At 36.1% G+C, this 26,830-nt stretch overlaps 1 protein-coding gene across 1 annotated transcript in view; it reads right to left on the reverse strand.

Moving 5' to 3' along the window:
• The window catches only part of TLL1 (tolloid like 1), a 131,953-nt gene that overhangs the window by 40,899 nt on the left and 64,224 nt on the right, over positions 1-26,830 (reverse strand). The window contains 6 exon segments of the mRNA XM_032686652.1: positions 2,303-2,418; positions 9,248-9,372; positions 12,214-12,319; positions 14,374-14,463; positions 14,466-14,551; positions 26,018-26,135. Of these exon segments, the coding sequence (XP_032542543.1) occupies positions 2,303-2,418; positions 9,248-9,372; positions 12,214-12,319; positions 14,374-14,463; positions 14,466-14,551; positions 26,018-26,135 (641 nt within the window).

Consider the following 26,830-nt stretch of genomic DNA (forward strand, 5'->3'; position numbering starts at 1 on the left):
ATCTCGAAAGTAAAAGGTGAATGGACTGCCTCATGGGAACACACACATTTTAGGCTGGGCTGTCAATTTACGGTGTCTTATGAGTAAAAGGAATTCTGCAGCTAATGCATACCACCGCAGTTCCATCCTTCATTAAATTTCTGGCCATGAAAGACCAGAAGAGTCCTCACTTGCAGAAAGAAACATGCATAAAAGCCCTCTGAACTATGCTCAAACATCTGTGCTAAATCTCAATAAATAAGAGACAAGAGCTAGACAACGCTTTTTCACTTTATTTTTAGGTGACTAAAGTGCTCACTGACATTTCATAACATGATGTGATGTACTTATATGTACTCTAACTTCCACACAACATTCCTGAGATTTAACAGGGTCAAAGCAGCAAAGCAAGAAAAAGTTAAATATATTTTGATTTTCCCTACATTATGTGAATGTGTTATCACCATCTACTGAGAAAAATTGACATCAAGCATAATGCATATCCAAAGTACCATGACATATGCATTAGCTAAGATTTAGACATCATGGCTGCAAGTTGGGTCCTTTATCTCAAGACAGCCAATATCCTATGGGAACAGCATGGACAAAACAGACTTTCTAGCACAAATATCATTTACTTCGTTCTTGCTGAACTATATGGAGATTATGAGAGCTGGAGACCATAACAGTGCCCTATGGACACAACTTGTCATGTCAATTTTCAGTTAGAAAATTCTGCTTCGTGTTTTCCCCATTTGGAGCAGCAGGTAAGATGGAAAGTCTTGCTGACTTCAAGACAGGGACTTTCCCCTGTTAAGCTTTTTTACAATATAATAGAGCTCCAGTGGTAGTTGCAAACATAATGGTAATACAAATGTATTACAATTACACTAGTGTCAACAGATAGGCTGACACAAAATTGGAGTATGCTATGAATACTTAAAGCATGATCACTAACTCATATATTAATATTGCTTTCAAAAGCAAATAATTGTAGATGAACATTTTTTTTTTTGATGGAGGAATGGAAATGAAACCTAAGCCATTTTCATTGTTATCCCAACAATGTCTAAGAAGCAACACAAATAGTGGGAACATAAAACGACCTATCTAGACTAATTTGCATCCTTTGTGCAAACTGTAGCTTATTCATCTGTTTTCATTTGTTTTTCCCTGACAACCTGTAGAGCCACCCACGCCCTCCCAGCACAGTGTCTATTTTTCCTCCTGTCTCTGGCTCTTGCCCAGAGGATGGTAAACACTTTCCAAATAATTTTACTTTCAAACCCCACAGCGGCAAATGCTCCTACAGCTCCTCAGGATCTATCAAAACATCAAGAATATATATACTTGGCATCTACCAGGATGCTGACCTGAAAGCAACATGGAATAAAGTAATACGATCAGGAGAAAACTATGTCTGATATATACATAGTGGAAGACCACTGAAAAAATTGACTGAAATATCTGGGGGCAAATGCTAGGTTTCCTCTTTCAGTACAGAGTTGCTGTTAGGTTCTATATTTGTTCTTTAGAGTCTGTATTTTAGTCTATAGTATTTGACTGCTTAATATCAGCCACTGTTTCATGTAATGAAACTTACACCCTTTTTTTCCTGCATAACTTGTCTCAGCTGAAACTTTTCATCACTCCCTTTATCCTAATTTATTTTGAAGCAGCCTGATATTTAAGCCAGTAATTTAAAACAAGATTCAGCTAGCACATTTTGAAAGTGTACACAAGAACAACAGCTTTTGCTTTCACTAGGACAGCACACTTCTCTCCCCAAGTCCATTTTTCCCCCACCTTTTTTCCTGTAAAACTGATTCCCAGAAAGTAGAACAGGGAACACCTACAATGACACTTTCTTTACTTCATGTTATTACTGTTTCATTTTAGAAACGTCTTATTTAACACACTAAGCTTCCTTAGTTATAGCCCAGCTATCGGCCCCACACAGCTCAACCAGTTTGCCTGAGCTCATGCTGGAAAAACAAACATTCAGTAGCCTGAACCACCTCTTCCATTTTACACCAAACCATGAACTAAACTAGGAGCTGGTTTTGAAGGGATTTCATCATGCAAACATATAGTAGATTGAAATCATATCTTAATCTCACAAGGACATCCATCCAATAGATGATGTGGTTCTAACGCCACAGATCAAAGTCAAGTCAATAGTACATAGTCGATGGTCCCGTTTTTTATGACATACCATTATTTTCAATTATGATTCATATTTTAAACTTAATGAAAAGCTAAAGAAATGTAACATTTTACTTTGAAAATAGTACCTGTGTTAACTAAAGAAATGTTAAAATACCTTCTCTCCTGGGGTCACAGAGATTCTCCATATGCAGTGTGTGTAGGAAGGATAACCATTTGGAAATCCAGGAGAAGAAAAGTTGCCTGTAGATTCTTGCAGCGTTTCTCCACAGGCTGAAAGAAACAAATTACAGTAAAGAAAATAAAATATAACGTGCCTAACAGAGAAAAAAGCATCTTTCCAATATCTACTTAGAATACATTTAATTCACTGCAGATGCAGAATGGAAAACAAACTAGTTAGTTTACAATTTATTCAAAGCAATGATTTTAAGCCAGTCTGACATTCATTCCATTTTACACGGGATATTTTTATTCCATGAAGTATTTCACTTGTGTGTTGTCTGCTGATATAACCAAAATTAGAGCAGCCTCAAAAACATCATTGCTGTCAATCAACAATGCTGCAACATTGTACCTATAACTACTTTGGTAATTAAAAAAAAGGTGGACACAGATACATCCTTTCGGAACTAAAAGAAACACTGGCACAGCGTGATTGGCACCACATTGAAATTTTGTCAGTGGTTTCATTTAATTTAGTACTTTACTCACATGAGAGACTGATCTGACCTAAACTCACTCATATTGGTATAGAAAACTAAATCTTGTATTCAACAAAGTCTCTTGCAGGAGTGATTTGTAGATACATGAGTATTAAAAGCAAAGCAAATATAAAGTCCTAAAATACCAAAGCGCTTTTATATTCTTTATTGCTGAAGCTTTTAGCACCCATCTCTCATCTGTCAATCATACTGCTAGCTGCTGTTGAACTGGTTAAAAAAGTCTCTTCACACTAAAATATAACATCGGAAGGTCCTGCCATTCTCCACCATTAAAACAGATTTTGGTACAGTGTCACACCTCAGTCAGTCATCTTTTTTGACCTTAAGCAAATTGTTTCATCCACTAATTTTGCAGGTGTGATATAAGATATGAATTCAAGAATATTATCCCATGACTGACAGCATAATCAGATCTGCAGTGCTTTCAAATGACAGTGCTACCATTACTAGCAGGTGAACAACTGTATCATCAAAATATCAATGAATTATAAATGATCTGGAAAATCTTTAAATAAAAGGGGACAAAGGAAGGGATTTTTTTATGACAAAGATAGACAACACAGCTGTAAAGGCTGTCTTATTAAAATGCATCTAAGATGCAATCTGACAACTACACTGTAATATCAGGCGTAAATTACCTTCAAGGCATTAAATATGCTCTCTGACGCTCAAATGGTTATCGTGATGAGGAAAGAAAGGGAAGACTGGCACAGCCCTCCAAAAATGTATTGACTAAACCCACCATTACTCAGTCCTTTAGGAATGAAATAGGAAAAAAAAAATATTCTTTTCCAGGCAGCCACAGCAAATGACATTTCTGAACAAAGCCTTTTCAGTAAAAACGCTATATTTGTAATTAACTACAATTTATTTTTAACACAGTGATGAATAAGAACTTAAATAAATTGCAGAGCCCTGTACTGGGTTTCCCCAGTGCTAGTGAATTATGTCATAGCTTACAGCGCATACGTAGAGCACTTTGGAGAAAGCCATGAGTAAAATAATCATTGTCTCAGAGAGGAGTAAAAGAGACCCTCACCCCTTTTAGAGCCCTCTTTGTTCTTCTCCCCCGTGCATGGCTTCATGAAGACTGCATCAACGTACTCTCACAAGGCACACAATCATATTTCAAGCTTTAGTACAATTTCTCTTTGCTCTGGCTTTACCTATTTCACCAACACTACTAAGCAAGCCTTGAGCAGATGACATATTGAGCGATGGGGAATGCTACTTATCTGATCTTTTCTGCTCACATTGAAATTTTTTCAATTAACTGTAACTTCAACTCTCAAATATTGACCATGAAGTCACGCAATGCACACACCCAGGTAACGTGAAGTATGTAACCAAACACAATGCTATCAAGCATGCGAGACATCTATTCAAATGCATCCCTGCAATTACTAAGAAGACAGAAGGAAGACCTCTTACTTTATTGAAGCCTCTAAACTACTCCGTATAAAAGAAAAAAAAAAGCATAATAGCTTTACCTCTTAAAAATGTTTCAGAATTCTTCTTTCTTATACAGAGTGCAGGATTGTGTTCTCCAGAATATTAGAAACACTCCATGCTCCATATACAGAACACGTATTTAACTTAGAACTATGGCTTTTAAGTTGCAAAAGGAGTCATGGAACATTCTTTTCCCTCATGTGTTATAGAACAAAACCATTTAATACAACATTTTACCTTATATCCATATTAAATGCCTGGGAGGTCTCTATCAAATCAAAATTTTCAGAAATATGTCTAAATTTAACAGAAGCATAAGAAAAATTTTGAACACATAACTTCTACTGAGAATTAACACAATTAGAATTTATAAAATACACTCAAGCTTTATGTGTTTTGCCATATTTATTTTTTAATTTAAAATTTCTGATTACTCAAGGGAAGTATAACAAGAATAGCTTATACCAATCAAGAGCTGAATTAATTATCTATGGGATCTGAGTTCCAGTCTGGGCCTGCAGAGCTTCTGTAGACAGGGCAATATTTTTTAATTTCTTGTAGAAAAGCACATTTCTCTGCAATCAGTCAATGGTAATTGAAACAGTTAAAATTCTATTGCTAGAGAATATAAACGTTTTCTTTGTATTTGGACTGTAGCAATTGTAGTATTCATTATTAAGCTTATAAAATGGAATATTATAAACTTTTTACTGTAACAGTCCACTAGTAACAAAATCCACTCTAGGAAAGAAATGTGGAAGGAAAATGAGTGGTAAGGGCCACTTATTTAAATTTCCTAAGAACTAATCTTAGTATATTTCACATCAGAAGATATCAATTACAACTTAAATCTTATATAGCTCTGCTTTATAAAGCATTCGTACATTTTTATTCCTTTGTTAATCATTACCATTGCCAATCCTTTCTCTGATGCTTTTTCCCCCCTTTCAAATGTCATGCCTTATATCAATTTTATTAGGCTAGACCACTTGCAGAAATGCCACTTTAATTCTTTCCACACACAGACTAACCAAAAAAGCTGATCTTTTCTCTATTTTACAGCTTGAGAAAGTTAGATTTCTGATAAGAGTTTCTGTGGTAAAGAAAAGGAAAGTATTTTTACTCCTCCTTGTAAAGATTGCAGGTAGCAGGTAGATTACATGCTTATACAAAGTAATTTGCACCAGTGAAGTCTGCAGCAGTGTTTAATCACACAGCCTGTGTATAACACCTCTCTGGGCTGGCCTACACACAGAGTAAAGTTCCATCACGGATTACAGTGAAATCTGTAAATGACGAAGCCCAGATCCTCCAGGACACTCAGGGAACAAATTCTCATTCCTTTGTACATAACGCTACCAATACATAGTCTCATATATGGCTAATTAAGCTTACCTTTTTCCAAAGAGAAATAAGATCTTCAACACTTTCTACTTAGACACAAGTCTGTACAACTATACATATATGGCATATAAAGCTGCCACAGAGCCCTAAAAACATCTACTGCTGGTCGTGTACTTGTTAAATCAAAAACTAAAATCAGTTTACTACAACTCAGTGTCTTACTATTGACTTGATTCCCTTTAAAGTTATAGGGAAATGGTCTTAAACTAAAAACCTTAATCTTCCTTATACAGCAAATAAAAGATGACTTTTGAAAGTCAAGAGAGCTGGCAGGAAGTTAAGACTGAGGAACAGTGAGAACAGCACAAAGAGTCAGGCTAGGTATCCTTCATCTGCTTTCTTCTGCACACACTGTCACAGACCCAGGCAATTTGTAAGTTTGCTGAACTTCATCCATCCACCTTCTCTTCCTCTAAACAGCCTTCTCCCACCAATGTGAGACTTCTTTCCCATATGTTACTCAGTCCCACTCTACTCACTTTTTGTCCTCTTTTTCTGCGTAAGAGTATCCTTGTCCATCATTTGCCTTTCTTATTCTCCTGCTCCTATAAAACTACATATGAATTTTAAATCAACTACAATTTCTTTATAAAACTACAAAGGCAGACCTGTGTTGAAATTTTCGTAGCTACACCAGAAGAAAACACATTCTTTCACTCCATTAGACTCCACTGTAATACATCCAGCCTTGAAATCCAAGTTCTGTCCTCCAATACCAAGACACTCAAAATTCAAAATAAGATTTTTAAAGGAATGACTCTCAAATTACTTGCTTTCTTTCTTCTTATTATTCCATTGTGTAACAATACAATTTGGTACGAAAATGTAACAGATCTCTATTAGCAACAGATCCCTATTGACAAAAATCCTAAGAAAAAGTTAAAAACAAACTAAAATTTCTGTCGCTAGTTTTTTGAGTCCTGGTACTTATCTGCTAAAAGGTCAGTTATCAAATCTCATGCCTTGGCTTCCCCAGTCTCAAAACTTCTCGGTCACTAAACCCTTTCCTTAATAATGACCCTGAATATCTTGACTAGTTAAAAGACCCTGGAAGGCTCAGGTGCCTCACTGCTGTGAGGATCATTTCTATTCACCAGCAGCCCTGAGCTCAACTTCATGTTCATGGGCCCTAGAAAACGCCTTGGACCAGAAACTATTTGCGGGAATAATTAGAACTCCAAACAAAACATGCACAATACCACAAATCCTTTATCATAAGAAGTGTGCATCTCTGAAAAATACTGATTAAGTTATTGTTTTCTGTATTTTCATTGTATTACATTTAAAGCAACACAAATGAACACAAACAATGCAGATATTATTAATGAATTATTATTATCTTTTGTTTGAAATAGGAAATAAAACATACCTCCAAAAGCAACACAGTGTCAGGGATTTTATTGCTATATACTACAATGATCACATGATTTTTTTACATAAAACCAAAAGCTTTATGTCTGTCTGAATTTTTAGTCTCAGTATTTGCTGGAAAATTTATTAGAACACAAGTACTATGCAACTTTCATAGACTTGCTTTCTCTATTAGATGTCTAAGTTTGTGTTGTGTTATTCAGCTACGCAGTTTCTATTAAAAATATTAACTGAAAAAGTAGCATTTTAAATAGTATGCTATTTAACATTTGTAGAAAAACCTTCTGCCTTTTTTTCTCTCTTAAAACTCACTTTCTTTTATGGCATGGCTCATCTAAGTAAGGGTGGAAAACGAACATCTTTTATCCCAAAGTTTGCCGAAGCTAAGTGCCAGAAAAGGAGCATGATCCTTCAACCATTGTTCATTTTTATTATCCATTTGACCCGTGTTCACTGGTGCTGCAAAAAATAGCTTTCTTTTAAAGTGTACACTGCTGCTGCACAACCGTGGTTTTACAATTCCGTGAAACTAACTTTCAACAAGACTTTCAAGACATTAAAAAAAAACTCATCAGTACATGTTTTCATTACCTTATGAAAAGCATATTTTTTCTGAAGAACCATTTGAGCATTAGCTCAGAAAGCACATTGCACCTTTTACAGTTGACTGAAAGTCCATGTTAGAGTATTATATATGCACTAAACAGCCTAGGCTGTAGTAACTTTTTTTTTTTCTTTCTTAAGTCAATATGATCATAAGATACTAGCTACTCTCACAGTGGTTTTACTTCTATAGACTTTTTTCTCCAAAATTTTTCTTTTATCAAAGTATATATGTATTCTCTGTGTTTGTGAAATTGTTGCTCTCTGTATACTTTCATTAGAAATAATACCGCCAAGAGTGTCATTATTATTAAAACACTCCCTGTACCAAAAGGAAAGAGCAAAAATTGTTCCCAAAGGAGCAGTTGTTGAAGAAAATATATTAGAATGGTTTCTCCTCTAGTAGGCCCAGAAGTTTTGTGCATGTTCTCAGTATATAGAAGACTATGATTCAGCATACTTACAGCACAAAGGCGTATTTCAGCTGTATAGTGTACATCAAATGCACATCAGAATCAGAATCCCCAGATCTTCAGTAGATTCCATTGCTGCTGATACAAATTTACTTTACTTTAGTCCTGATCCCTTTCTTTAGTCCTTCTGTATTGATCAGTCGGTTAAAAGTAGCCGTACATCTAACTCAAAACTGTTATGAGAGTTCATTAATTCCCATGAGGAGCAGGAGAGTTGTAAAACCTATGTGACACAGAGCTGGTATGTCTAGCCTCTCACAAGGATCTTGCTGGCAAATTCTGGCTGAGAGGTGGCACTTGTGAACTTCTTTGGTTGACACCAAAGCTTAACAGTTGTATTAGCCATAACTAGAGAAAGGAAATTAAAACCGTTTGCTTTGAGATTTCCACCACTATGGCAGCACTTAGCGAAGAATAAGGACTAGAGAACAACATGAATCCAGGGTTGATTCTGGGCTACTCCAGGTTTGCTGCTGATGTCTCTGAGACAGACAGCAACCCTACCATAACAGTATTTTGAGATAAAAAATTAATATGGATTAAAATTATAGGACGCTAGAATTAGGCAGAAGATAATAAAATAACTAAATGTATCTGTTAAAACTGTAGAAATTTTGTACCAAGATCTAACCAGTTCAACTTACTTGTCCTAGCTTGTTATTTGTAAAATTTTAAAAAAATATCAAATGCTTAGAGCTGATTGCAATAATTCATTTTGCTCCTCTGCACTCTACTTAAATTCAAATAAAGGACTCCAGTCAGTATACAAACCAGAAGTGATATTAAACATATTTCCTTTTTTTTTTTCTAGTTATTGAACAGCTAAGGAAAACTGATTGAAGTATCATGGAACAAAGTGTTGTTTCATACAGTTTGTCTGTCCTTAGGTGCTTTCAAGTCAAGAAACCTTATCTATAAGATTTTTTTTTATGACTTGATTCTTGATCAGCCTACATCTGTTGCCAAAATGGAAACAGACTACTGAGCAGCTGACTCAAAAAATTTATCATTCCCCTTGAACAACAAGTCAAACAGTTGCTAGTATGTGGGTTTTGTTTGTTTGTGGTGCAATACCTGGACATCTATACAGCTTTCTTGCCTGTGCAATATCTCCTTTACTTAGACGAGTACGCTGGCCAATGGCAGGTCGTATACCGTTATCATCACGGGAAGGGAGAATGGTATCCAGAAACATGCCCCTAAAAAAAATAAAAATAAAAATAGACCCCAAAACCCCCTATCAGATTTTTGTCATAAAACTGAGTTTCATGAATGTATAATGCTGTTTTTTAAATCTAGTTTTTACATTTGGCATAAATAAGAGGGTAAAATGAAGAACTTTAAATATAGAAAACATGTCATAAAATTCTTCAGGTTGGCGAACGTTATGCAAAGTTACCAAAAAAGAATATTCTTTCAGTACATCAATTAACATATCAGCTTTTATGTTTCTGCTAGACAAGAGGAGGAAAATCTCTTACTGCTATTAAAATTACACAGGTAAAAGACACTGCTGTTAAATTCTTCCTATATTGAATAAAATAATTATAAAATTATATAAAGATACATAAATTAGTCTCTATCACAAAATTCTTAATCACAAAGTTCCTATTTCTAACAAAGTTTTTATGGGAAGTCTTAAAGTCTAACTTACATATGTAAGAGTACGTAAAGTCAGGCACGCTTGCCAATCATTCTTCTGCCCAGTGTTATAACAGATCTAACTCTAGCTGCTGCTGCTGCTTTTGAAACAGAAATGCTCACTCACTCTGCTTTACAATAAAATATATCAACTTACCATATGTGATTTTAATAATAATAACCCTAAATGACAAGGCATTATAAAGAAGCACACTTGTTAAAAATGTGCAGTTTTATTCAAAATTTCCCAGTTTTTAAACATGATCTGAAATATTTTGGTAGTTCAAATAAATTTTAGAAGAGTAAGGGACAAAACTACATTCTATTATCATGCTACAGAGTCTGAAAAGCCCTCAAATTCCATACAATAGAATTTAATAGAAGAATATGTTTCTATGTTCTCTTATTCTTTAATTCTTTTATACTCTCTTTTATTCTTGTAGGACTTTTATTGAAAAGCAAAACCAGTACTTTTAGACACAAAATAGGTTAAAAAATGAGTGAACAGTAAGGACCTTTGTAGTTAAGAATACCATTTATAAATAGATACATATTTTTAAATTATAATAAATGAAGCATTTTGAGTATTGCAGACACATACTACTCTCTTTATCCAGTCAGATTTTGTGTGACATCACTAGAAATTCTGCAAAGAAAAAATCATCTCAGGGTGTTTCCTTAATCAGCGAAATAAACTATTTATGGCATTAATCAGTTTCTAGAAATAAGGCACATTAGAAAGTGTTTGCATCTATAAATTATGATTTTGTTTTCCACTAAATTTCAGTACAACCTGAAACTGATGTTCTTCATACTTTGTAAAACTATGAAAACAATTCTCTCTTAAATGCCTTAGCATTTGAATAAGGTAACAGTACATAAACAAAATCATTGTGTACTTTATGATGTTTTGTGATTTCTACCACTTATCCACGTGAGTAATGCCTAACAAGCAGCTGGCAATATGCCACACTGTGCATGACTCATGCTTCAGTGATGAATTAGTATAAATCAATATCTGACCTCAAGGGTTTGCTGGCTGCTTTTAAACAGTATGAAGTAACAATCTCTTGTACTTTGGGGAAGGACATGCCTACTCATGGCACTATCAGTTTTTGCCAGCTTGGAAGTGGTGAGATCAGGGCCAACAAATCAAATTACCTTGATGTTTTCACTGCCTGAGGATGCGGGGGGGTTCCATCTTGTTAAATTACTCTATTTTATATAGGTTCTTCTAATCTATTCCTTAAGGTAATGGTATGTGTAACTGGATTAAGCAATGTGGCTAATATTTATCTCATATGGTTCATCCCCATGCTCTTCCAAGGGGTGAATTATGTGTATGCTGAGTAATACAGCCTTTTGTTGGATTTTTTTTTTCAATATGATTTATATTGAGGAGAACAAGCCTAACAGATTTGCAAAGAATTGGGAGTTTTCTGGCAGTCTTCAGTTTATTTCAAAGTGTCAAGAATGTCTAGTATTTTTTGCCTTAAAATGCATGAATTGAAAAAAATAAAAAAAACCACCTAGTACATAACTTTTCACACTAGCATTTTTGTTGTGTGTTATTGGAGGTTTCTTTTAATTTTATGTTAATCTGATATTTTTAGAGAATAATTAACTGAACTGTAACTTGGTATGAAATATAATAAGAGACTGGGTGAAAGACTTCCTCGTTTATTCTCGAGTAGGGCTGGCCTACGGGAACAGCTCACTGTACAGCTCCCCACAACCCTACAGCATTTCAGGGAGAGCCCCACGTGAGTTACTGTGGAGTCGAGAACAGATCAGCCTGGAACAGGACAAAGCAAAACAAGCAGAACTCTTTATTGTAAGGTTTTGATGGCAGCAACAATCTGTACAAACAACAGAAAAGAGGTTGCAGCCTCTGTTAGAAATGGTGGACTGCAGTCCTTAGCAAAGGCTGTGGCTTGTGTAGTAGATGTTTGAATACCATAATGTATTCTAACTGCATAATCTACAGTTATGAAACAATATGCATCAAATAAAATTTTTCTTTTTGAGAACAGATCATGTTACTATGAACATTCCTAACCATGTCACCCATTTGATCTTTCTAAATTCAAATTTTTGTGGACACAGAAAGAAAGTGATTATTATGTAAAGTGATGTTTTCAGATTATCTTGTCTGAAAATCTAAAGAACTGAAGCAGGATGAATAGGCTGCTTTGAAACTGAACAGAAAAGAAATCTGTTTTACAATATAATTAAATTACTTTGACTTAAAATAAACAAGCTGTCCTTTGACTGCTGTAGGAATACTATATCGCAAGGGACCTTTTAAGTGATTTCAAAATACTTCAGAAAGGATAGTTCTTAGCATTCACAGAGAGGAATAGAATTAAAAGTCAAAAGGTATAACCTGAGACTCCAACCTTGAGAAGGTGTTCCTGGCATAGTGCATAATGCTGTCAAAGTCGTATGGTTCCCCAAGGGAGTTCACCTCTCCAGGTTCCATCTTCAAAAAGTTATATTCTTGCCCTATAAATGATTGATAATTAGAGAATCTTTAATATCTCCTGTAAAGATAAAAACCAAACAGGAAAAGAAAAACAACAAAGACCCTAACCTAATTACTCACTGACATTCATAAACGTTTGACATTTGGGAGTAACTGTGTGACTTTATTATGCCCTCTTAACCGAGAGGGCAGACGTCTTCTGAAATACACATCAAATTGCTATATTTGGCATTTAGAAAGACTAATCTCATTCAACCAGCACATAAAGGGCCTACACATCATTTTGTGCTTCATGTAGTATCTATAGAAAATGTTGGTTTGATTCTTAATTCCAAAATAAAATTGTTTTGACAGCAAAGACTCCAGAAGAACCCTCCTCACTGTAGACTCATTAGACTGGATACTAAGAGTCTAACTGGATACTAAATCTAGTAGTAAACTACTGAATACTGCAGACTGCTTCAGCAAAGGCTACTCTCTGAGCCTCCACATAATACAGACAAGACACAAAGTCAAATTTTCAAGAGCCAGTTGTTGTAATTAACAAAAGCAAGAAGAGGAACAAAAGAATTATACTCAGTTCATAATTACAGAGCATAAGTTCTTTGTCTTCTTCAGTGTATTAGAGTACAAAGTACCTCTAACTCCAGTTCATATTCCCATTGGAGTCTTGCAAAAACAAACTGGAGTGACATTAACATTATTAACCAATATATTTTGCATAATATAAAAAAAAACCAACTGTCTCGGTGGTCATGACTTCCTGATCCCATTTAGTGATCCTCAAGCTCACACACACCACAAGAAGTGATTTCAGTCAGAACTAGAGAGACAACTGAAAGGGAGAGCAGGAGGCTGAGGATGGCACTCCAGCTGATTTTCGCTATCACAGAAAAAGAAAAGGGGAAGAGCACTTATGGCATCTACACAGTCGATAACACAGAGAGAAAGAATGAGAAGAGGAAGAGAAGAGAAGAGAAGAAAGAGAAGAGAAGAGAAGATAAGAAGAGAGAAGAAGAAGAGAAGAAAGAGAGAAGAGAAGAGAAAGAAGAGAAGAGAAGAGAAGAGAAGAGAAGAAAGAGAGAAAGAAGAGAAGAGAAGAGAAGAGAAGAGAAGAGAAGAGAAGAGGAAAGAGAGGAAGAGAAGAGAAGAGAAGAGAAAGAAGACTCAAATGTGCATGCCCTTTCAGGACTTCATAGATTTATGGGAGTGTGTATCAGCTTACAGTTTTCTTTGAAGTCCTAGATGAAGTGGCATCTCAAATTAATTCATATAGTCCATTGCATCACAAATCTATTTTGTTTTAAAATATTTTCTATAGGAACAGACAAATACTCTAAGCTATAATTGTACAATTTCACCCCTTTTTGAGCAGAGAATTCCTGTAAGTCAAAATCAGTGTTTCTCAGAAACCATACACATTTATGAACATTGCAAATAAAACAAGCCTAATTCCCTCTCATTTTGCCTACCCAACACAAGTGAGGGTTACAACAAGCAGAGTGAAAGAGATGACAGTCACAGTTTAAAATTCTCAGGTTCCTCAGATGCTTGTTCAACCAACACCAAGGTCACTGACCAAAGCTGCGAGCTTTAGAGAGTGAGGTGAGTAATGTTGTGAACTGCAGGGAAACTGTGCCTGTCTGTCACAGACTCAAAGTCCTTACATCCCAAATCTAAGCCTCTTGGGCAGCTAAAAGTTATTGACAATATTTTTACTTATCCCTCTGTAAAGACTACCACAAGCAATGCCCTTTTCTCAAGCACAGAAACCCTGACTTTTAAAGGGCCTTAAGAGCAGTGATTTTCTTCAAAGTTTTTGAGCATGATTATTAATTTGCTCCTTCTAGCCTTCTATTAAGGCTTGCTACTGGTCAGACCTCTTGGAAAATATTATATTTTAACTGTAGTATCTTATTTGTGAATCAACTTGAGATCAGTCAAGCTAAGAGGAATAGAAGGCAAAAAGGCTCATTCTATTCAGCATTCAGTTTTAATAGAGTTGAGCAGATTAAGGAAACACCAAAATAAGAGACAATTTTCTTTTTCCAAAATGCTTATCATAATATCTCACCAGGTTGGATGTTTTTCTCTAATGATGGAACATGGTCATCACGGTCTGGTCGTGTGTGTTCATGCCAAAAACCTATCACATGACCCAATCATGGACAACTATGCCAAATTTATCACAGTTCTTGCCAATAGATATAGCCTGAGGACCATTTCCCCTTCGACCCACATAAGAACAGCACCTGTAATTAAACACAAAACAAATGTTTTCATACATACTCTACAAACCACATGGTAAATTTAGTTAAAACTTCGGAAAATAACATATAAAGATTCAGCAGAATAATGCACAATGCAATTTTGGCAGTCTCACAAATCCGGATCTTGTTCAAGAAAAACTTATTATTCAAATACCTTAGAAGGGACACATGAATGGGTTTTTTTTATTAATATTCAAGGTTATTCTTAAAAGATGTTAGCTATGATCAACAGAATTGTCATTGTTCTGACAGCCTGTTACAGAATGATACAGGAACTTCTTTTCTTCTAAAGAATCAATAAAATAAAATTGACTGGAAGTACTATCTCACCATTCATTATCACTGCCTTCTTGCCCCAGCACCACTAAAGAGGTATGCAGAAGGAAGTAGAAAGAATAAGGAAAGGCAAGCTTTCTTCTGTGCCTTACTTCTGCTTTTGTACCTTAACAGCACTACTAGTCTCTCAGTCACTCAGTTCTGATAAGTTTGCTTTATTTTTATCTGAAACATCCCTGTAGTTCATGACATCCACCTATAAAGGTGCAGAAACGATGCAAGTAAATAATATGAGTCCTTTAAAGACTCACTTAGAATGAAGTTGAAAATACAGAAGGAAGATATCCTAAGTGTGATGCGGAATCTTGTGATGCCCCTGTGCAATACCTTTTATTTTTTGTTTCTTTGGCTATGGGTAATATACAATATCATTTGCAACAGCAGGATATTAGGAGTTGAATGCTCCTGTTTTTTTGTAATAGGATCCTCAGTCACAGAAACTTACATTTTCACAAGAAAAAAAAACAACATAACCCAAAAAAAATCCAAAAACCTACTTTGCAACTGCTCTTCATGTTTGATTCCTGTTCCACTGCACTTCCATGATAAAATTTCCAATGTAAACTTATGAAACAGAGATGTCCTTTTAAGCATTTATACCATCAGCATTTTCTGAGATACCTTCTTTTTCCTTAGAAAAAGAGGTCTGCTGACTATGGTAGCAAAAGGGAAGAAAGGAGAATAAAGAAAATCCTATGAACGGAACACAATTTCAGGTTTCATAAGCTTATTCTCTGGCACTCTGAAGATCTTAAATATTTCAAGCAAGCAAAGCACTATATTCCCTAATAGAAGCCTGATTTCCCATCTCTGCTCTGTGAATTCTGCAGTCTATCAGGTGGAATGGAATTGTATGACCAGAGCACCTTCACTCTTTCTCTTCTGCTTTCTATGAAACATGTTTCTGATGCAACATTTGCATGGCAGGATATATTGGTCCTTGAGGTCGGTCAATGCTAGTGTGGAGAATGATCCTATCCTTCAGTACTGGATGCCTCCTTAGGCAATAAAGGAGAGCAGCTGCAGGAGCAACATGATAGCAGATTAAATTCTACAGGCAACATTGCTTGTTTCCCCTTTTCAGTTTTTGTGGTGGAAAACAGACTTTTCACTTTGGTTAGCTGGCTAGTCAGTCAGTCTTGTAGTCTTCTTCATTTAATTTGTCAGTATCTAATAAATTTTAAAATATGGGTATGGAGAAGCAGAACCACAGCATTTTAGCTTACAATATCTGTTCTTAGTACGCATATACTGCTTTCGCAGTAATAGCTAAAACCAGGATATATATCCACAAAAATATTATCTTAAATTAAAATGCACCCAACTTACTTTATAAAGGAAAATAATTACTAGAACAGTTTAGCAGAGTTACCAGAGGAAATTACTGCTGGGAAAAATATTGTTCATATGACAATCATCTTTGCTATCTCAACTGCTTCTCAGTAGTCCTACCCTCAATATGAGTTCAACTCTTTTCTTTCTGCTTTAGATAGTTCCAAGGACAGGTATGAAACAACTTTTTAGGTCAAAGCTCTGAATTATGCTCAGTACTTCAGCTAGAGTTATGCAATACCAGTTTAATTTATTTCTTAAAGTATCTTCCCTTAATAGCTCATTTCAAGGTAACTAAAACAATGGCAATTTAGACTCCCTGCTATAATTCTGTGCCATCATCAATGTTGCACGTTTACAAGATTACTCTTCCACATCACCAGTAAAAGGAAGTAAAGAACACCCTGTGTATTGCTCTGTTGTATTTCCCTCACTGAATACAAACAGTATTAACACAAAAGTACTAATTACAATATTATACAATATTATTATAAACACTGGATAGAATAATAGCAATGGGAAAAACTACCTTAAGATGTGCCCTAAAAATACAGCATAGATGATAAAAACAGTTAAATAAAAATTTAGAGCAGCTAAACCATTTCATCTCATGACTGCACAGTGGGTTTCCCCTTGCACCTTGATGTGGTTTTGCTTTAATATATTTTTCAGACTGCATACCTGCAGAATATATATTACAGTTATGGGTGAATATGTAAACATAAACAAAGTACTATGAATATTTTTACTATCATTTTTACACAGGATTTTATCTTTCACTAGTCACTCAACTATTTGAATATGCTTCTCTTGTACAATAAGGATATTACAATAGTTCATATCCCTCTCATTCACTCATACTTCACCCTGAGAGAAAAGGTGTTTGCATTCTTAAGAAGCTTTTGGGTTAATTTTTTTTGTTTTGTTGGGGTTTTTTTAAAACCTCCTACACAGTGTTATTTACTGTTCCATCAAACTAGAGAGAGAATCCTGAAGCACTGTACTTTGAGCTAAAGGTAGTAAACTTACAGTAACTCCTCATTCATTCATTCAAAAAGCCATTGAAGACCTTCTATCCCCAGTATAGAATTTCCCAATTTGCTGCTATAGGTCTGAGACTTCATATCTTGTAGAAAACAAGTTCCTTATCTTTCTTTCACAGAATCGCAGAATGTCCTGAGTCAGAAGGGATCCACAAGGATCATTGAGTCCAACATTTAACTCGCACAGGACCATCCCCAAGAATCACACCATGTACCTGATGTGAATCATCCAAACGCTTCTTGAATTCTGTCAGGCTTGGATCACTTCCCTGGGGATCCTGTTCCAGTGCCCAACCACCCTCTGGGTGAAGAACCTCTTTCTAATATCCAACTGAACTCCCCTGATGCAACTCAGGCCGTTCCTTGGGTTACCGCAGAGATCAATGGAAGTTGTAGACTGCAATGAGGTCTCCCCTCAGTCTCCTCTTCTCCAGGCTGAACAGATCAAGTGACCTCAGCTGCTTCTCATATGGCTTCCCTCAAGGCCCTTAACCTTCCTGTGGCCCTCCTTTGGACACCCCTCTAATAGCTTAATGTTCTTTTATATTGCAGTGACACACAATATTCAACAATATTCACACAATATTCAACATTTTGAAGTAAGGACTAAGATGGTGGCATTTGCCTTGCAGCTACAAGAAGCCATGGCAGAAAACTCAAGAATCAATCAGATAAAGTACTGGCATTCTGTGAAAGTGTGTACCCATCACATATTAGGTGAATTCAATGGATTAGGACTTCCTACTTATGTCAAGGTCATATACATCAGTATGGTAATTATGCTATACCTACCTTAACATGTGCAGAGATAAAATGCACTGCAATGCCTAAGGGTTGTTTAAAAAATAGAAATCCATAAAATGTATGCAATCTGTAAAAAGTCACATTACAGACTACTAAATATGGATAAAATACACTGATTCTTGCATGATTAGAGTTGGAAGGGACCTCTTAAGGTCTCCACTCCATCTTTTTGCTCAAAGTAGGATCAGATATGAAGTCAGACCAGGGCTCCTCAAGTCTTTATCTAATTGGGTCTTGAAAACCTATAACGATGGAGACAGCACAACCCCTCTGAACAACCTGCTCTGATACTTGGCTGTCTATGCTGTAAAATATTTTCTACTTATACCCATTCTGATTTTCTCTTTCTCCAACTTATGTCGGTTGCCTTGTGTTCTCCAATCAAGGACCATCATGAAGAGCTTGGCTCCCTCTTCTTTTTGCCCTCCCTGTAGGAACTGGGGGCTACTGCTGGGTCCCTCTGAAGCCACATCTTCTCCAACTAAGCAAACACTGGAACTTCAGCCTTTCTTCATAGGGCAAGTGCTCCAGCTCCTGGGCATCTTGGCAGCCCTGTGCTTAAGTTCTTCCAGGTTATTAATATCTTTCTTGTACTGGGGGGCCATAACTGGATGTAGGGTCAGTCTGTAATTTAGCAAGCAGTGAGTAAAGATGGACGATCCCTTCCCTTGAGTCACCAGCTGTGCTTCTGTTCACACAGTCCTGGATGCTTTCGATTGCCTTTATTGCCAGGGCCCATGGCTGGTTTCTGCCCAGCTCACTGCCCCACGGCCTTCTCCACAGAGCTTCCCCCAAGCCAGCAGTGCCTGACCTATCTTGAGCTTCCTTCCCACGTGCAGGGCTTTGCATTTGCCCTTGTTGAACTTCATACGGTCCCTGTTAGTCAGTTCCTCCAGCCTGCCTGGGGCCTTTTGGGTGGCAGCTCTACTACTGAGGCTGTCATCTGCCCCCCCTTCCCCACTTGGTGTCATCTTCCAAGCTGATGAGAGCATGAACTCTCACCTCTTCATGGATCATTGGTAATGATGTTAAAAAGGACAGGTTGCAGGATAAGCCCCTGTGATACTGCACCTTCAGTCACAGTTTTACCACAACCCTCCAAGCTCTATTACACAACCAATTTTAACCTATTTAGTTTTCCATTCACCTATAATATACCTTGGAGACTGAACAGATTTAAACTCATTTGTTTAAATCCTGGAATTTAATTTGTAATTAAAAATCTTTACGACCTGAATATAACAAATGATCGCAGTGCAAGAGATTGATAAGAATAAAGGTAGGATAACCAATATAATTATGAAAAGGTAGAATGAATCCTTTTGTTTAAAATAGTCTAAACACTTCTGCAGAGTCTTCATATTTACCACTGTGTGGAAACTCTTTAGAGAAAAATTGCAATGCAGAACTAAAGAACATTAATCATTATTTATCGCTTAAAAAAATCAAGGTTATTGAGACTGTAAGTTGTAGAATATTTAATACATTTTCAATAGTTTTAACATGCTTATGTCATTGAATTCATGTACACTACATACTTCAGCTAGTAAAAACATATTTGGTGGCTTAAAAATTTCCATATATATTCAATATAATTATTGCACAGGATACTTTGGGGATAAATAGAAAAACAAATTCTAAATAGTACCCTCTATGATGTCTCCTGCTTTGCTTTTATTGGCACTATTCATAACCAGGGCAAAAGAATAAAGCAAGAATTTAACTACAGTCTATTTCTTCCTGTCCTTTTTACTTCTTTTAGAACAAAAGAGGGTCCAAATTTTTAAGGTTCTGCACTGTTTCTTGGAAAAGGTCTGGCAACAGCTGTGTACTAAAAGCAGAATAACAAAATGGCCGGTACAAAACACTCAGCTATTGAGACAATTCATAAATAAGAAAATATGGTAAATAAATGCCTAATTAACCAAAGTATCAAATACAATTAAAAATACCAAGAAGATGATTGTTTCTTGAAAGTGGAGTTGTTTCAGATCACTTCTGAAAGCTGTTAGTGGTATTTCATAAATCAGATAGATTTTTGGGTGTTTGACAAAATAATTTGACATTTTACTATTACAGCAGTGAAAAACAAGAAAAGTTGTGCATTATCAAATGTGTTTAGTGACTGAGAATATCTCATCTGACACGTTTGAAAGATGTTTCTTTTCAGAAGAAAAAGATTAACCCTAATCTTTTACATAGTATTCCTCTAGGTTGTCTAACATTGCACATCTAAGCCCCAATACACTGGAAATTATTTTTTTAATGCTGGTTTCCTCCAAAAAACTAAGCAGCCAGAGGATTATGGTAATTCCCCTATACAGGTTGCTTGATAGATTTCAAGTACTTCACAGAAAATATAAAGAAATTTATTGAGTGTTTCTTTACATGTCAAGGAAAATTAGAATTAATACAAGTCTTAAAATAACAGCAGCAGTGCACACTTATAGAGGTTCATTAGGATTTGTTAGGTTGAGTGTCATGTCAAGCACACAGATTCATCCAATTAAGCTACAAGATTCTGATCACTTCAATAATTGCATTGAGAAAAAGAGTAAGGGAAACTAAGAAAAAAAAAATCTATGAAGTAATTTGCAATATTATGGGTCTGACCCCAGGTGTGTTTGGCAAAAGATAAAGACACCTCTGTGCTGTCTGAGCACTTGTCACACCACTTAAATTGAATCAACTGGCAGCTTTTAAAGCTCATGTTTTTAATCTTTATTGTACCAGACAGCAGTTGGAGACAGTAACTATTTATGAATCTCTAATTCCATTTAATCAGTCTAGCTGATCAATGATGGTGAGCAATGAGAAATAAATGACAGAGAGACAGTGAAACTACTGGAACAACATACTCATTCTCCTAAATTAATATGAAGGAAGAAAGAATCAGGTAAGGTCAGTGCTGCACTTTTTTAAAAAAGCTGCATTCTTGAGAATATGATAATATAAAAATCATCACAGACCACAACATCATCTTATCATGGCACTGACTGTATGAAATTGTGGATGAAAAACTGCAGAATTTCATAAGCATAGCAGGACTGCATATCATCACCTATGTTACACAAAGGAAGAGAAAGAGGTTCACAAAATTCCCAAATAAAATCTCACTCTGGAAGCAGAGTTTTTTTCTTGGTGAAAAGACCTCTTTCAATCACAAACATAACTTGATCTGTACAAAGTAGATATTGGCTATGACCTGGCTTGATGAATTTGCTTTTTGTCAGAGATCAAGATACAATCATGGTTACTAAATATTCTGATTCACTGCCCTAAGAGTACCTGTAGTGATGGCAGAAGTGGCTACTGCTTCTTTACCTGCTCAATAACAAACAGCCAACAGAGTCCACCCTCAGCTAACAGCTGCCCATCCCAGTGTATTAACATAAATCATCCCTCAGAGAGTTAATGCACTGTGTTTTAGACTATAGCAACCAGTCACCTGTCCCTTGCTCACACACAGGCTGCAGGCCATGTCACAGCCAGCAGGGAAGCTATGGGTAGGAGTGTCAGCTGCCAGGGTTAATCAACACCTGAGAGCATGAGTCAGCCTTCCCCAGTGCACAGATTATTTAGCACAACTCTGATTTCTTCTCATTTCATAAAAATTACTGAGCACCTTTTATAACACGTTCTTTAGCTAAAGAATGCTGCAAAAGTGCACCTCAGGCAATGAATTAACCTGTTTCACCAATTTGCCTGCTATGCCTATTCAATTTATTATATACTATATGCCTATATAATATAACAAGTTCAGAAGAGGTTAAAACATTCAGAAGCTGTTCAGTCTACAATGTTTGGAGAAGCATATGAAACAGAAAAATCAAATCTCTATCTCAGATGTATTTGTCAAATACTCATACAAGAGGATACAATTTTGATTGCAATGTCATCTAAATTTTGTCATTAAAAGTGCTTAAGTCTTCTAGTGGAGAAAAAAAATTGCCACAAACTGATATATAAAAGAAACTTCATCTTGTACTCAGTAATATTTATTAAGAGCAGGTGACTTGAGGTCATCCAACTTTGCTGACCCTTTTTTAGGTTTGCATACAGAGAAGTATACTGATTGTGTCTTCAGGCACTTTCAATTTGATAGGAAAAAACATAAGGATAGAGAAGCAGTAGTGAACAAAGGTTATTTTAAATCTGTTACCAATTAAGAGTTTCATTTGCCCTATTCAACTAGATGCATAAATATTTGCTGTAATAGATATTAAAGGCAGTAGACACTGCTTGCTTGCTAGAAGTATCAAAAACATAATATCTTAATACTATATTCTTATTCTCACATCTGGAGGTTGTGGATACAAATGACTATCAGTAATTACAAAATTTCAAAGTACTAAGTGATTCATCTGTACTACAAAACTATACTTCAACAATTAGCTGTTATCAAACTCAAGTTAAATAAACCCATGATGATAAATAATTCCAGTTTAAGACTTCAGCAGATTAAATTATTCTGATGGGAAGGAGAGACCCAGCTATAAAGCTTTTAACATTTTTCCAAACGAGCTGTCCACAAGCAAATCAGAGAAGTCTGATACCAAGGGAGGTATAAAGGTAGCTCAAATATTATAATAAGTTAAGATAAAGAAGATGCCTTTTAAATTTGCAGTCTGAGAAGAGACTGCTAAATATCATGAAGACAAACCTGGAACTCACAGTAACTTTAAGAAGAGATCTGGAAAGGTAAATATGGAATTATTTGATATCCTAAGATGTGCAAATCATGGTACACACTGGAACTAATGATGGGGTGTCAGTGCTGCAAAAAGAGCTCTGGTCCTTTTTTGGAGTCACATTCCAGCTGACCATGCATTGAACGTGGCAGCTGTTGAGAAATAGGGGGCCATCGTGCTTAGGTACCTAAGTGGAAGGAGAGGTTACAAGATGCACGAATATCTCTCGCACTGGTTCAGCAGAAGTAATGACTCATCTGGACCAACATGCCCTAGTTTTGGGGTCCTATATTTCAAGAAAGATGTGAATTAGTTGAAAAGAATCTCAAAGAACAAAACAGTGTGATCAAAAGCATAGAAAACACTATTTATCAGGAAAGATTAAATGAATTAGGTGTTTTCTAGGCCCAAAAGAAAATAGAAGTGAGGGTGGACATAACAAAAGTCTCAAATTACGTAACAGATTCCTTTGAAAAGAAATAAGAATAATTTCTTTTCTATGGCCATAGTGAGCAGAAAAAATAAGTTAATGTACTTTAACTGCAGTAAGAAATATCTGTTTTAGTTATGACCAAAAATACCACCCTCAACTTCCTACATTTCTTATATTACAGATGCTGAAACAATACAATTTCTAGCAGACTGTGAAATACTCATTTTTGCAGGTTTTTAGAAAACCAGTTAGACAAGCACATATCAGCAATTACTTAGGTATAGCTATTTCTGTCTTAGGAATAGCTAAGAGATTCCTAGCAGTCCTATGGGACTCAAAAATCAAAACTTATCTTTTGTTCACTGATGATATGTAACCACTCAACTTTAGGAAGGTCACGTATCTCTGATAACCAGCTGCTATGTTTCAAATATGCTTTTTCCATCACTGCCCTTCTGGGATGATCTTCCCATTAACTGTTTCAAGATGTAATACATTACACTCCAAACTATCCTTAATGTTTACAATGGCTCAGTAACACTTCCCTTGCTAGTGTGCTAGTGCTGTCATCTGAGACATCTGAGATACAGCCACCTGAATTTCCGCATATATGACTGTCCACTTTGTTTCATTAAATGTGTTATGGTTTGACTGTGCACTCTTTGGGGCAGGGTTTATCATGTAGGTTTTTATTTCAACAGTCCTAAGTACAATAAAATCTCCGTCATCTGTGAATGTTACCTGCCAGGGTACTACAAACAATAGTGACACAATGTGCTAACGAAACAACACAGCAGGGTGCTATGGGAAAGAACTGAGATTAATTTTACGTTACTGGCCATGTAGCGCATAAAGTGTTTGCAGTTGGTTTGGTGTCGCTTTAGTCTGGGCTCTTTCCGTGGAAAATCCTGCATCAGCCCTGTATGCTGGTGGGTAGTGCACAGTGGTTCCTGTTCACCCAGAAAATATAGGCTCTTATTTATCTGGCTCTTCCTGAAATGACTTATGGGCACAAAAAAAAAAAAACAAAAACCAACAAACCAAAACCACAAAAAACCCACATTCAATTGCCCCTTCTGTTTGGCCTGGTTTTGTTTCATCACTGATGCACTGTTAATAGCCACAGTCTTCTTTGTTTTTACTTTAAACTTGTTACTGACTTTGTAAATTATTTGTATTTTGCAAAGTACCCACCAATAAAACAACCTTACTGGTAAAGGATAATGTTGACTTTGAAAGTAGATACTGATTATATTCCAACCTTCTGGTTAAAACTGGTTATAATCCAGCCTTCCCCCTAAAGTGATTTGATCTCATAAAGCATCAACCAGCCTAAGGAACAATTCTTTGGCTGGAGAGATTTTCTGTCATTTGGCTTTGGATATTTTGAAGTTGTAGAATTTACATTTGGGAGATCAGATATCTTCATACTTCTCTTTCTAAAGTGACTGAAACCACTTATATCTTTCACACTCTTCTGTTTAAATTTACACTGCTTTCTGCCTCTGTGAGCACAAGGGAACCATCATGACTTTTCTCTGTTTCCCATTTCTCTTGCAGCTGTGTGTCAGCATCCCTCAGTCCTATCTTATGGGTGAATTCTATCTTATGGGTTGTGTTAACTAAAATAATAGCCATGTTGGCTCAGAACAAAAGTCTGTTTCATTTGGCACTGTTTCTAACAGCAGTCTAGGGGTCTACAGCATACCTAGAGTGGCATAAGAACATGACAGGTAACCATAGAATAAGCTCTCCAATTGCAAGGATCTGCAGCTCAGAGACTTTCAGAGCCAAAGGTGATCCCTTTCTAAAATAGCCTAGGACTGGGTTTTATTATGTTGTCCTATGCCTTAAGAAGAACGTCATGGGTACTTTAAACAAATAATTCTACATGTAATTTTACGGGCTATAAATTAAATACATTCAGAATCATTTCTACAATGCAAGGAGGTCCCAAAATTTCTTTTCACTTCCCTATCCTACTACAATTCAAAAGTAGGCATACAAAGGGTTAAATGATCAAGAAGTCAGGAAGACAGAGAACTGTTCACTGGGAAGCCTACAACCCAAATAGGAGGTGACTGTCAGAAGTACAGAATTTACACAGGTAGCGTGCACTCTTCTTGGGAAATACACATGGTCCACTCAGGAAGTTCACTGACCACTATATGAAATCAAGAATTCTGAGTGGAATAAATAACAAATGTAGCTGACTGAGGCATTCATGAGCAGTAATATCTGAAAATGGAACATGGTGATTAATGGAAAGCTGCACCTATGAATAATAAAACCTATTCTGTTCACTTTTACACACCAGTGACCTAGAAAAAGGAATTTGCAAAATGGTCATGAATTTGGTCGTTAAACAAATCTGGGCAAGGATACAAGAGATAAAACTATAGTTAACAACAATTAAGATGGAAAAAGGATACAGGATAGATGTCCATACATAATTCACCAATGACATGGAGAAAGCTAAGAACAAACAAATGACAAACCTGTAATACCTTTAGAACAACGCATATAAATATTAGAAGCATGACTGAAAGCCAAACATAAGTCTCATATCTGGGTATTTATAGCAAGATTATTTTATCTAAAAATAGACAAAAGAGATGTAACTTCACAAAGTTACTACACATACTGGTTTCAATGAACTTAAAAGTCGGGTAGAACATGGGTATCATTCAAATGCAGTAACTATCTATTCATTTTCCTGTGAAGAATATATTCCCTTATAACTGCAAAGCTGAGAAACATGCCAAAATGTTGAAAGCACGAGTATCTGTTACCATACACTCACACTTACCCACACGGTCTGTATGTAAAAACAATATAGCTTTCCTCATCGCTTCGTTCGATAAATGTAACGCACGTGTACTTTTCCCAGTGCCGCATGGCCTGTTTGAACATGGCGCGCTGGGTGCCTGGAAGGACAGTTGTACAAGATGAAATAAGAGACTTTTCTAATTGCATCTTCCTCCTTACAATCCATACCAGGAATACAGGTCTGGAAGGAGTCAGTGAATCATGAAGCCCTGTGTGTCCCAGCAGTCCCATGTACTGCCAGATTCCAATTAAAGGCATACTCAGAACATCATCTCATCATACCATATGTGCCTGCAAGGGAACTGATACTGCCTGACACACTCTAGTAAAGAGAAAACTTGCAATAAAAACCACAACTATTTTACACCAGAGGAAGATAGAAGAAATACAGTGTTGCTTATGTGCCTGCATCAGCATAATATTTGCTAAGCAATTTCCCAGATGAACATCAAGTGAATCACCTTGAGGGGAAAAAAAAACAGAAAGGAAAAAACAAAGAAATCTGAGGAACCCTGGATTTTAGCTATCTATCTAATAGAAAGAAAGAAAGAAAAAAAAATCCTACAGCCTTCCACTCTGGAGACCAGTTTAATCTAAGCCATGTAAATAGGCACACCAGTCAAAGCGTTTGATTTAAATAAGGCTGACCTCAACAGGGACAAGTCTCTTCTTCTTTGCATCAAAATCTTTCAGAAAACAATGATATATCAAAAGTGGGAAATTAAGAATTTGGTAAAATGCTAAGCGCACGTAGATACTAGTTTCAAAAATGGGAAACACACTCAGAAAAGGT

The sequence above is a fragment of the Chiroxiphia lanceolata genome, chromosome 4, assembly GCF_009829145.1.
Source record: "Chiroxiphia lanceolata isolate bChiLan1 chromosome 4, bChiLan1.pri, whole genome shotgun sequence".
NCBI lineage: Eukaryota > Metazoa > Chordata > Aves > Passeriformes > Pipridae > Chiroxiphia > Chiroxiphia lanceolata.